We start from the raw sequence: 12,430 nt of genomic DNA, 5'->3' as shown, positions 1-12,430 counted from the left end.
GGCTTATTCAATCTTCCTCCATCTTCCTTTCTCTATAATAATAATCTTCAAAGATTATCCTGGACCCCTGGCCTCTGGGCACACATAAAACTTTTTATAGATAGAGTCTACACTGCATGATTGTTAGGCTTAGTTTATTTGCATCAAAGAACTGGTTTTGTTTCGCAAGAGCTGGAGGGTATGTTTCGAATTGACACAAGGTCAAGGGAACATGCTTTTTGGGACTTCCTCGGGGATGACCTTTCTTCTTGGCATCCTGGTGCAGAGGGAAGGGCCTTTCTGAGCACTCTTCCTCTGTAAAGCGAGCCAGCCCTCGGACTGGTCAAGATCTCGGCTGTCTCCCCGACGTGAGGGAAGCTGAGGAACATTGCTCTAGTAGGTGTCTGTGAGCAGCATCATAATGACTGAGGTTTGTAGCTCTTCAAACCTCCTAGAGATGTAAACAGTAACCCACTCCAAGGAAGAGAGCAGCAGACTGTGTTGAAACTTGCTGTAAGGGAGTTTCCTCTGCCAACACCCCAGCATGGTTGTTTGTGCCATTGCCAAAGCTTGCCCACACATTTTCATCACTTGAGGGGAAGCTTCTGCTCTCCGTTAATGCAGAGGAGATAATGTACCAGAAACAGGACTCGTTGATTTTGCAGACAGCTCTCGATTGTCCACACGAATGGCATGGACAATGGGAGAAAAACCTGACCCCACACCTTGACCCATGTGGCACTCATGGCACAAAGCAATCCCGCTTGGGAACTGATGAGCAATGGTCATTTCCTTTAGCCATGTCTTGGCCTTGCAGAAGTCACAGCTACTGTCTAGACAGCATTAGCTTTAACCCTTGAAGGGCTACACACACCACCATGTCATAAAAATGGATTGTTTTGTTTTCCCCAAAAGGGGGTGTCGATATATACACTCCGCTTGGTCTTTCATGGCCCCTGTGCTTGGGTTTAGCCTCCAGCCTGCAGGGCTGATGTGGAATGAATGCCTTTCATGTCTGCATGAGAGCTCCTTGGCAAGGCTGGAACCTGCAAGAATCCTTCCAATTTTTACAGACCCTTGGTGACTGATCACACTTCTCACAGCCAGCGCAGTAGCCTTGTCTGTTTGCCGTTCTGTATTTGGGGTCTTAATTTTTGCTTTTTCTTTTTTGTTTTAGAAAGTCACCTAAATAAATGATTTCAACTTCTCTATAGGTTTAACTTTTTCAAAATGAGAAGTTGTGGTGGGGGTGGGTGGGGGGGATGACATAAGTAACACGTATCGGTTGTAAAAACTTTGGCTCTATAATAGTAAAGAGTCCCCACTCACTTCCTAACACTGGTGCCTTCCCCAGAGACAACCACGGTTATCAGTTCGTTGTGAATCTTTCCAGATTGGTTTCTTCTCATTTACAGATGTACATACATATATAATTGTTTTGAGTCTATTTTTACGTAAACTGTCATTATACTACGTTAATATAACATGGTGCCTTTTGTAAAGACTATTTTTTTTTTAGAGAAGTTTCAGGTTCATAGCAAGATTGAGAGGAAGGTACAGAGACTTCCCACCTACCCCCTGCCCCACACATGCAGAGTCTCCCCCATTATCAGCATCCCCCACCAGAGTGGCGCATTGGTTACAACCGATGAGCCTCCGTTGACTCATCATAATCACCCAAAGTCTATAGTTGACCTTAGGATTCAGCCTCATGTTGTATTTTCCATGGGTTTGGATAAATGAGTGATGACCTGTATTCATCATTATGGTACTATGCAGAGTAATTTCACATCCATAAAAGTCCTCTGTTCCATCTACTCATCCCTCTCCCCAACCCCAACCCCTGGCAACCACTGATCATTTTATTGTCTCCATAGTTTTGCTAGTGGCCTGTTTTTGTTTTCTAAACTTAACAGTAAATCCTGGACAACTTCTCCATCACTAAATATAGATGCACACCATTCTTTCTCAAGAGCTGCACGGGATTCTGTGGTATGGATGTACCGTAGTTTAGTTAACGCTTCTCCAAGTGATGAATATTTATGTTGTTTCTAATGTGTGTTTTTCCTACAGAACCCAACCCTCCCGGCACTGAACTGTTCTGTTGAAAATGCCCATCCAACTGTTGCCTACTATGCTCGTCCTCAAGTGGCCTCCTACAATACCTATTACCATAGCCCTCCGCACTTGCCGCCTTACTCTGCTTATGACTTTCAGGTATGTTTCGAGAGAAGAGAATTCCGCGATACCCTGCCTCTTGCTCTCTGGTTCTCTCTCTAATTATGGAAGCTTCCTAATATGTCTCAGGTAGCCAGGCTGCCTATCCCTGGTGGCCCGTAGCAGCCTGTGGGTCTCAGGGACTAGCCTAAGGATGGCGTGGGCAGGTGGTGATGGGAGAGATGGGGAGGGCGGGAGAGACAGGAGAGGAAAAGAAGCGGGATGATGGAAGGAAAGCGGAGAGAAGGAGAGAGGACCCAGCTGTGCCAAATGGCCTTGACCAACAGCAAGGAGAAGGCGGTACTCATGTCACCACGGACCCTGTCCAACAATGGCCCTTTCCGTTTGTCTGCCACAGGGGCTGCGACCTGCCTAACCCTTGCTCCTTAGCACAAGGGCCTTCTGAGCCACGCAGGGGTTTGAATCAAATCTGTCATGAGGGGAAAGGCTCTCTTTTTCTCCAGACTTCTAAGAGGAACTCGACAGAGCAAATATTTTTTATAACACCCCCCTCCCCTTTTTGACCTTGCTCTCACGTGGGTCAGAAACAGCGTTACCAAATTTGCACGTTCCCATTTTCCTTTTAAGCTAAGAGTAAGCAGAGAAAAACAGAACCCCAAAGGCCCGTCATTAAAAGGAATTCATCGTATGCAGAGCACTGAATTAGGCACGTCAGGAAAACAGACGAAATGGTCTCTTGGGCATTTACAGCGATCATAAACCCTGGACCACAGAAGAGGGGGATTACACTCGAATCCGGTTAATTCAAAATTTGGGGACCAAGCAAATGCCATTGCAAGGAGGGAGCTCATAATGAACTTCTGTTGACAAAAAGCCCGTGAATGCTACCGAGGGACATAAAAGCATGACTGTTTGGGGGCGCTTCCAATTAACCAGCCAGTTTCAGAAAAACAGAGCCCTTGGGCAACCTAATTTCCGCTTCAGATTAACACAATAATTGAAACTGAAAAACCTCCGTTTAGTTGCCTGAAGTTTACTTTGGTTTGGTTTAGATACTGTTTGGGGAGGTCCAAGACTCTATATTGCAATAGGAATACGTGTCTATAGTGTGAACATGGACTTGTTCACTGTCATCAAATCCGGCACAAGAGGGCATCCTCGAAAGCTTGGAGGAAAATGGTAGAACTTGTTTTAAAAGCCTTCTGGATTCATGGGTAGACAACTTCGGGAACTTGTTCCCCAAATAGGGAATGTAGACTGGAAAACATGAGTATGTTCCAAGAGGGCATGGGCAATTGCAGCTGCGCCAGGGGCAAAATGGAATCCTTGCAGTTCCTGTCGTGGCTCAGGGGTAAAGAACCTGACTAGTGTCGATGAGGATGTGGGTTCGATCCCTGGCCTTGCTCAGTGGGTTAAGGATCCGGCGTTGCCGTGAGTTGTGGTGTAGGTCACAGATGTGGGTTGGATCCCAAGTTGTTGTGGCTGTGGTGTAGGCCGGCAACTGTAGCTCCGGTTTGACCCCTAGCCTGGGAACCTCCATATGCCGAGGGCGTGGCCCTAAAAAGACTAAAAAGAAAAAGAAAAAAATCCAAAAAACAAAAAGGAATCCTTTAAGGGAATTCAGGGGTGTCAAACCTAGCTCAGGAGGGTCACCATTCTTTGAGGCGCCTGTAGTAAAAAATCACCCTGGGATAGAGGGGGCCGCACATGGGTTCAGCCCAAGAGGCTGCCTCCATTTTTTAAATATCAAAGTAAGTTATATTGACTATATTGATTTTAGAAATTTTCAGTTTCTAACAAACCCCTAAGGTGGTTGCTGCTAACTGGAAGATAGGAAGCCCCTGCTTAGGGGACGGAGCCATCTCTCTGTCCATCATCCCAGCACAACCCCAGGCATGAAACCAAGACGGCCAATGCCCGTGGTGACCCAGGCTGTTGGGTTCAGTTCAGCCAGTGTTGACTGTATGTTCCCCCCATGTGCCAGGCACTGTGCTAGGAGCATTTCAAGCTCCATCTAGGGACATGAGGGGGGATGGTCAGGGGACAGCTGTAGGAACCAAAAAGTAAATCCACGCTTAGCAGAGTGCTATGGAAACCCAGAAAAAGGGTATCTAACCCAGAGAAGGGATCCAAATCCAGCCACCTACCCCAAGGCTACTCTGTGGGCTTGTGGCAGGCACTTCAGGGGTTGCCAGAAGCCTCTGCTTCTCAATGATGGCGCCTATTCAGTGCGCACTTCCTGTGTCCCCAGCGCTGTGCTAAGTGCTTTACAAATCTCAAACCTTTGCCCTTTGAGGGAAATACTCTTGTCATGGCCATTTTTGAGATGAGTCATGGAGAAAGTAGGGAACTTCCCCAAAGTCACAGAGGTGGTAAGTGGAGGACATGGATCTGTATCCAGGACTGTCTGACGCCAGAGACTGACTTGGGGGATTCTTTGGAGAAGCTGTAAATCTGGGCGCAGCACTCACTGATCTTTATCCCCAGTGAATTTTAGGATATTTACATGTTCTACCGCTTCAAATCGTGGGCTTCCTCATCATGACTCAGAAGGGGTCTCTCTACTCTCTCGTCACCTTATTAAACAGGCTGCTGGGACTCTCCTTATACCTCCCTGGTTCTCTGTAGGCTTAGGCTATCCTTTGTATTTCCTTTTGCAGACACGTTATAAAGTCGTGGGTTTAATTATTTTTTTAAGTTGTGGGTTTTAAAGGGTATATTTTTACGTGATTTGTTCCCTTCTAGAACTTAGGTGGTATTTTGTTTTAGTATTTGAGTTGCGCTTTCTTGTGTTCCCTAAGTGCCAGTCCCTTACCGTTTCATAGGAGGAAGTACCAGTTTTTACCTAAGAAGGCCCCGAGGACGAGGGGACATCTGCTGAGTCCCCAAATAAATAGAAAGCAGTTAGCAAAATGTACACCAACTCTGACAATAAAGCCGCCAGAAGCACAGGCCTGCCGCCCGCCCCCCAAAAGCCAGAGCTCCCTTATTCTTTTCACAAATTGTGAAAGGGCCCAAATCAGAGCGGGGGAACTGACCTTTCCAGATTTTCTTCTGAATGACTTCCCCATTCAAGGTCATTGCCACACTGGACTGTTTATGACTTTGCCTTTGAAGACGTCTGTTTCCATTTTAGCCCGAGGCTGATAGAAGGAAGAGGAAAGAGATTTATAGGGTTTTGTTTTTAACCGCTCAAAATCATGCCCTTCTTGGGTAGCTGTCCAGGGAAGAAGCTTGGGAAATATTTCTTGCGCTCAGGTGGGAGCGAGGACTTGGGTCTGGGGAGCCGGCCCCAAGGATGTTTGAGCACTGAGCTTGGAGAAGGACTCTTGTAAACTTTGGGCCCTGCAGTGTCCTGTCCCTCAAGGCAGGAAGACTCGAAGCCAAGACTGCCGGTGCCTCCTTGCTCACTGTCCCAGCACTCACTCCTCCCGCCCCTCGCACGCCTTTCCCCATAGCCGAGTAGCCTGCATTCTCTAGGGTACACAGCACCAGTTTCAACCTCTGCTGGGAAATTCAACCCAGGGTAGCTTTTGGGTAAACCCCTTAAGCCATACTTCCAGACAGGGCTCCTCTAGCCATGGGCCGGTCCCTTTCCTGTCCATGGTGAATAGCCAAATTTAGCTTCAAACAAAAGTCTCAGGGAGTTCCCATTGTGGCACAGTGGAAATGAATCTGACTAGTATCCTTGAGGACGCCAGTTCAATCCTGGCCTTGCTCAGTGGGTTAAGGATCCAGCGCTGTGGTGTAGGCCACAGACACGGCTCGGATCCCGCATTGCTGTGGCTATGGTGTAGGGCGGTGGCTACGGCTCCGATTAGACCCCTAGCCTGGGAACCTCCATATGCCACAGGGACATCCCTAAAAAGAAGAAACAAGTCTCAGCCTGTGCAAAATGCAAGCACCTCTGTTTATGCTCTTTATTAAATCACACGAAGCTACACTAGGTTTTGTCACAGCCACTGAAAAGGACCCATTATTAGTTGGGCCTGTTTAATGAAAGGATGGCGGTGATCCCCAGGGAGGTGGTGTGGGCCGCAGGTTGCTGCTGCTACCACCCACCTTTTCTGTTTATTTCCTTCTCCTGCCAAGTTTCTCCTTTCTTCTCCTTTCTCTTGTCTTGGATCCCTCTTTTTTCTTCCCCTTCCTTTTCTCCACTATTCTCTCTCTCTTCCCTGGCTTTGCCTTCTGGGCCAGAAACAGGGGCGGGGGGCAGGGTACGAAGAATTAAGAGACCCTGGATTTTACCCTGAGGACACAGCATGCTTTCTTGCTGGTAACCATCATCACCCAGCCAGTTCCAGGGCTCTTTTTGGAGTCACTGCCTCCCAGTGCTTCTGAAGAGAGACGCATGGGTGACTGAAGTGCACATTGGTCTTGCAGAGTGCTGGGCAGGCTAAGGTGGGAGAGGGGTGTACACTGCCTGGAGCCACCCCAGCCTCTACAAAGCAGCTCGAGGGAGTTCCCGTTGTGGCTCAGCCACATTGAACCCAACTAGGATCCACAAGGATGTGGGTTCAATCTCTGGCCTCACTCAGTGGCTCACAGATTGGTGTGGCTGTGACGTAGGCCAGGCCGGCAGCTACAGCTCTGATTTAGCCCCTAGCCTGGGAACTTCCATATGCCGCGGATGCGGCCCTTAGAAAGACACAAAAAAAGAAGCAGTAGCAGCTCAAGCTGACGAGGCCCAGCAGCAGGCTACTTAGATGCTTTTCATGCTTTGTGGGGTGAAAGGATTCAAAGCTCTGTTCTTCTGAGCTGCCTGTCCCGTTGGTCAGGTCGACTCTTAGGCAGGAACCAAGATGCACCAGGCCAGCTCCCCAGCTGCAGTGAAGCCAAATCTTTCCCAAGGTGCCCGCACGTTGCTAGGAGACTACGCACTGGTACTGTGGGGGCGCCCCCCACCCCTGGTCCCCCTGCACCTAAATCCCAAGGGTGGCCAGTCAGCTCCCCAGCCCTGCCAGGAGCCCTTGGGGTTTATCCCTAAGACCCCCAGCATCCTCTATAGGAAGTGAGAAGCAGCCACCCCCTTTGCCCTTAATACCTCCCCGAACATGAAACTGAGAAGTGAAAACCCAAGGCCGTTGTACCACCTTCGTTTATTATCAAAGTGTACAACTGCCACCCACAGCAGCCTTTTACTGCCGCTCAGGACAGAACAGCCTTTGGCTCCACTGTCAGAAACCTGCCGCTCCCTTGTGTGGCAGAGGCACAGAAAATTGGCCTCCCAACTCTCACCATCCGGGAGCGGGGCTTAGAAGGGCAGAGTGCCACAGCCCCGGCACAGTCATCTTGTGCCTGGTGGGGTTTTGCTCTCCTCTCGGGTTAGAGAGGCCAGCATTCTTGGTTGAAGAAGGTAACGGGAGGAGGGAGAGAGAGAGAAGGAGAAAGAGGGTTGTTCAGTGCCGAGTGGAAAATTAGGAAATCCTGATACGGTGTCTTGGAAAGCATATCTCTGCCTGGAGGGAGGAGCCAATGTGAGATTTTGGGAAGGAATCTGGCTCATCTGGAGTCCACTGGCTCAAGTTGTTTTGCCTTTAAAGGCTTTCTGTGATCCTGTCATTCCTTCACTCAGATGGAAAGAATGGGTGGGGCAGGGGAGGAGGGGACGGTGGCAGCAGCAGCCTTCTTGGTCCTGACTTGTGATAAGACACAGAGATTTGGGTATCTCCAGCAAGACCTAGAAACCTGGACACCCCTTTCTAAGGAGTGCCAAGGTCAAGACTGGGAATAAGAAGAAAAAAAAAAAAAAAAAAAAAAAAGGAAAGAAAAAAGAAATGGAGTTCCTGTTGTGGCTCAGTGGTAACAAACCTGACTAGATCCATGAGGACACAGGTTCGATGCCTGGCCTCCATCAGTGGGTTAAGGATCCGGTGTTGCCGTGAGCAGTGGTATAGGTCGCAGACGCAGCTTGGATCCCACGTTGCTGTGGCTGAGGTGTAGGCTGGCAGCTACAGCTCTGATTTGACCCCCTAGCCTGGGAACTTCCATATGCTGAGGGTGTGGCCCTAAAAAGACAAAAAAAAAAAAAAATGCCCGGGAAGAAGAAGAACCAACCAACGGGTCTCGGGCTCCAGACACCTCATGGCAAGTCTGACTGCATTGTTCCAGGCCTGGAGATGACATGATCTACTTAGACTCTGGCCAGCAGAACAAAGTAAAGGCACTGACCTCCCCAAACAGTGGAACTCTTAAGAAATTTTGGCGTAAATGGGTCTTTTTTTTTTTTTTTTTTTTTGATATAGCAGTTCCTCCTAGAGCTGAGGCACAACAGAAGATTGCAGTTCTGCAGCCCCTGTGCATTGCTCTTAAGTTTGCTCTTCCTGAGAGCCTAAAACTGGCCCCTTGCCTCTTGCCAGCCCTATACACCCATCCAGCCTTCAGGCCTCAGCCATGCTCCACCACTGGAGCAAGGCAGCGGCACCCACAAGGCGTGACTGTAGTCTTGGAAAATAGATTTTATTTTATTGCTTTTTTTGCCACACCAGTGGCAAATGAAAGTTCCCAGACTGGGGGTCAAATCGGAGCTACAGCTGCCAGCCTATTACCACAGCCATAGCAATGCCAGATCCAAGCCATGTCTGAGACCTGCACCACAGCTCACAGCAACACCGGATCCTTAACCCACTGAGCAAGGCCAGGGATTGAACCTGCATCCTCATGGATACTAGTTGGTTTCATTTATGCTGTGCCACAATGGGAACTCCAGATTTTTCTTTTTTCTTTGCCATTTCTTGGGCTGCTCCTGCGGCACATGGAGGTTCCCAGGCTAGGGGTCGAATCGGCCTACGCCAGAGCCACAGCAATGCGGGATCCGAGCTGCATCTGCAACCCACACCACAGCTCATGGCAACGCCGGATCCTTAACCCACTGAGCGAGGCCAGGGATCGAACCCCAGATTTTATTTTTTAAAAACATGCCAGGTTCATCTTCGGTACTCGGGAAGTTATAGTCACTCATCCAACCTTGATTGCCCTTTCTACTTGCCAACACTGTTCTGAGCTCTGGGGGAGAGGGCAGTGAACAAAAACAGGGCAATTCTCAAGCAGGAAAATCACTGGAGTCAAAATGGTATACATGGGCCAGGGAAAGAGAAGTGGCACATGACTCCTAACGTGCCTGGGTGTTTTTGTAATCCATATCCGCTCCCTTCCCAAAGACTTTGGAAGTTAGACAATGCAAAGTCAAAATCCTCAGTGTCCCTGCAACCCGACACATGGCTTCTCATTCTTTGGCGTTCTCACCTACGTGCGTTTGTTCCTCTTTGCTCTGCAACTTGGTAGCCTGTACTTGGGGGTGGTGGGCCGAAGTTAAGATGAAATAGGAATTGTTGGACTTAGAAGACCCCAGATCCAAGAGAGCCATTTAAACTGACTTGAGGGGGGTTTTTTGGTTTCTTTTGTCTTGGTCTGTGAGATGGGCTCTGTAATACATCTTTGTGGCAAAGACTTTCTCACATATTAATGGCTTGACTTCAGATGCTCTTAAGACCCCAGACTACCTTCTTGAAGACTAGTTGGGATGCTGTTGCCATAGCTCGGGAGGGAGGTATTGGAGGCTTGAGTTATAAACGTGGTCAAGGGAGTGATGGATTCCAGAGAGGACACAGGAATAGGAGCAATAGGACTTGGTAACTGGCTGAATGTGGGGGCCAAAGAGGGGGAGGAGCACTTCAAGGCATCTGCCTGAGATTTTACAGCCTGAGTAACTGAGAGAAAGTGGGACCAGCTCAATTTCATGCCTCTCATTAACTTTGAGGTTTAGGAGATCTTGGTTGTTCCAAACAAATACACTGGGTCCACTTTGAAATAATGACTGACATTGGGGAATTGCAACCTCACTGCATAAAATGATGTTGTTTTATTTTGATTACACAGCATTCCAGCATCTTTCCATCCTCCCCTCCCTCTGGACTTTCTGACGAGCCCCAGTCTGCCTCTCCTTCGCCCAGCTACATGTGGTCCTCGAGTGCTCCACCCCGATACTCTCCACCCTACTATCCGCCTTTTGAAAAGCCACCCCCTTACAGCCCCTAAAGAATGCCTGCTGGCTGTTGAGATTGTTGTGGCTTTTGTATTTCTGCTTTAGTGGAAGTGTGTAGGGTACAAAAGTTAAAGTCTGATTCTTGCGCCTAAAGTTTTCCGATGGCCTGCAGGCTAGGGAAAGATAGAGAAGCTTATTTGTTATCAGTGCAGAGCTCCCAGGGCAGCGCACTCTCTCAGCAAGGCCCGAGAGCCATCCCAGCAAGAAATTTGTCATATATGGACCTGCATTACCCTATGGCTCCACCTCTGTATGCAGCAGAAGCGTGCCTGCCACCTGCTTCACTTTGTGCAAACGGAGTGTTGTCCTCGGGCCCTTGGCAGATTGCCGCCCAGCACCTTGGTTGAAACACCTGGCTTGTAAGGCCCTATCTTTTCCTACCACTTAAGTCAATCCCTAAGGAAAATTTCCCAGGTGATGGGGCTACATGGTAGTTCCAGTGCAGAGAGTTCTGGCTAAGATTTTGTTTGCCCGTGTCTGGATGTTGAAAAAGAGCTGCCCGAATCTCTTACTCCTTTCTTCTCTGTATTGTAAAAAAATGGCTGTTGTGATCATTCAGCTCAGCTTTTGTGATTGGTACCTCCCAAAGGGAAAAGTGCAATATTCCTTCGGGTTTATGGGGAACAGGACTGATTGTTCAAGAAGCACTGAAATAACACAGAGCAACACGTGAAGCGTTTTATGTAGATCTCAGTTATACGTCAGATAACTTGAGAGATGTTGGCTCGACTACATATTGCAGATGCTGCAGGAGATAGAAATCTTACGGTTAAAATTCAGAGTTTAAAAATGCTAGATTAGGTTCTTGGGTCGTGTTATGAACTGTTAACTAATCTTTGTGACTATTTAATCTTCAAATATTGTGCTTCAACCCCAGCAAACCGCACGTATCCTGCACCCCACCCCAAAAGAATCATCAGTATTTTAATGCCACTGCTCTTATTGGTCCTTTTTTCTGTTGAGACCAATCATGACAGCGTTCAAGATTATGAGTGTTACAATGCCGCTTCAAGCCTGCAAAACCTCAAATGTAGCCAACTTGACAAATTCTTAAGTGTTATCGTATATTTAAAATCCATCTGGCCCACCGTGGTAGGTATTTTTATAGTTCTTTTACTTACACAAAGCTTTAAACCTCAATCTGATGAATTTAACACTTTGGCACCCACACCTTCACTTCAGAATGAACACTTTCATTGCAATCTCATCAACCTAAGAATTGACTGATTTTAAAGGAAGACTGATGATTCTACACTTGCACAACATTAAAATATAGGGCTATAGGAGGGTACCTAATTAAGACAGTTTCGCAGACACAGAACACATACAGGAAAAATTTCCAGCCAATTTTGCTACCTCCCAACTTGATGGATTAGAGGTAGCAGGCAAACGCTGGTGCTCCCATCTACCTTACAGACACCCAGCCATCAAGAATTATCAAGGCACAACAAGTGCCCACATTGCTCACAGTAAATGTTTGCAAAACATCCAGTTTAACTTTTAGCATCATGAATGATGTCTCATCCAGATTTCAAATTTGAACAACTCTAATCCTTTTGCGTTATATGAAATTACTATTATTTTCTACAGTTCTAGCATATTAAAATTCTATTGGATTTCAAAAAGGGTCTAATAACCAATTGACTATACAAATGTCAACTTGTAATACTCAATGAATTTTTTTTGCTGTTTACACTTTACATTTTGCTTTAGTGAACATACGAGTATTTATTTTGAAAAGGCACCATTACACAGTATATCCTACATTTATCACATTTCTTAAAAGTGTTAAGATTCTATGACTCATTTCTATGTATTTTTCTTACTTTACAAAATAACTTGAAACTATAGATTTTGTAACACTTAATTTGAGCAGCTTCTTTTTTTATTATATTGAATTATAAAGTGCATGTTACCTTAGAAAAATTAATATTTGCTGCTTTACTCTTTTGCAAAAACATTTGCTGTAATGAAAGAATTTGTATTTCCAAAATGTACCTTGATTGCATTTTGTAATATTTACTGCTTTATTCCAAATCCTGCTTCAAAGTATTGAACTGGGCATGAAATATTAAAATATTAATCCAGAACCCATATAAACTGGATGTTGCTTAAAATCTGTATCACTGCCATGTTGGAAACCCAAACTGCTTTTGTGATGTTTCAAATTAATAAAAACCATCCTCCTCCTTATCACGTGTGTCTTCAGAGAATCAACAAAAAAAGTAT

The 12,430-nt window shown here is 46.8% G+C and overlaps 1 protein-coding gene across 2 annotated transcripts in view; it reads left to right on the top strand.

Moving 5' to 3' along the window:
* TMEM255A (transmembrane protein 255A) overlaps positions 1-12,394 on the top strand; it is a 50,721-nt gene extending 38,327 nt beyond the window's left edge. For both annotated transcript variants that reach the window (XM_001925258.7, XM_003360426.5), the window contains 2 exons: positions 2,053-2,196; positions 10,036-12,394. In XM_001925258.7, coding sequence (XP_001925293.3) covers positions 2,053-2,196; positions 10,036-10,194 — 303 coding nt within the window. In that variant the 3' untranslated portion in view covers positions 10,195-12,394. The remainder of the gene's footprint in view (positions 1-2,052; positions 2,197-10,035) is intronic.
* Positions 12,395-12,430: the final 36 nt, after the last annotated feature.

Source organism: Sus scrofa, chromosome X (assembly GCF_054392235.1).
Source record: "Sus scrofa isolate SSC_HxYL_T2T_F1_AM1 chromosome X, Sscrofa_HxYL_maternal_Yorkshire_Landrace_v2.0, whole genome shotgun sequence".
NCBI lineage: Eukaryota > Metazoa > Chordata > Mammalia > Artiodactyla > Suidae > Sus > Sus scrofa.
The sequence above is the reverse complement of the archived record's forward strand: the minus strand, read 5'-3'. Positions and strand labels throughout refer to the sequence as shown.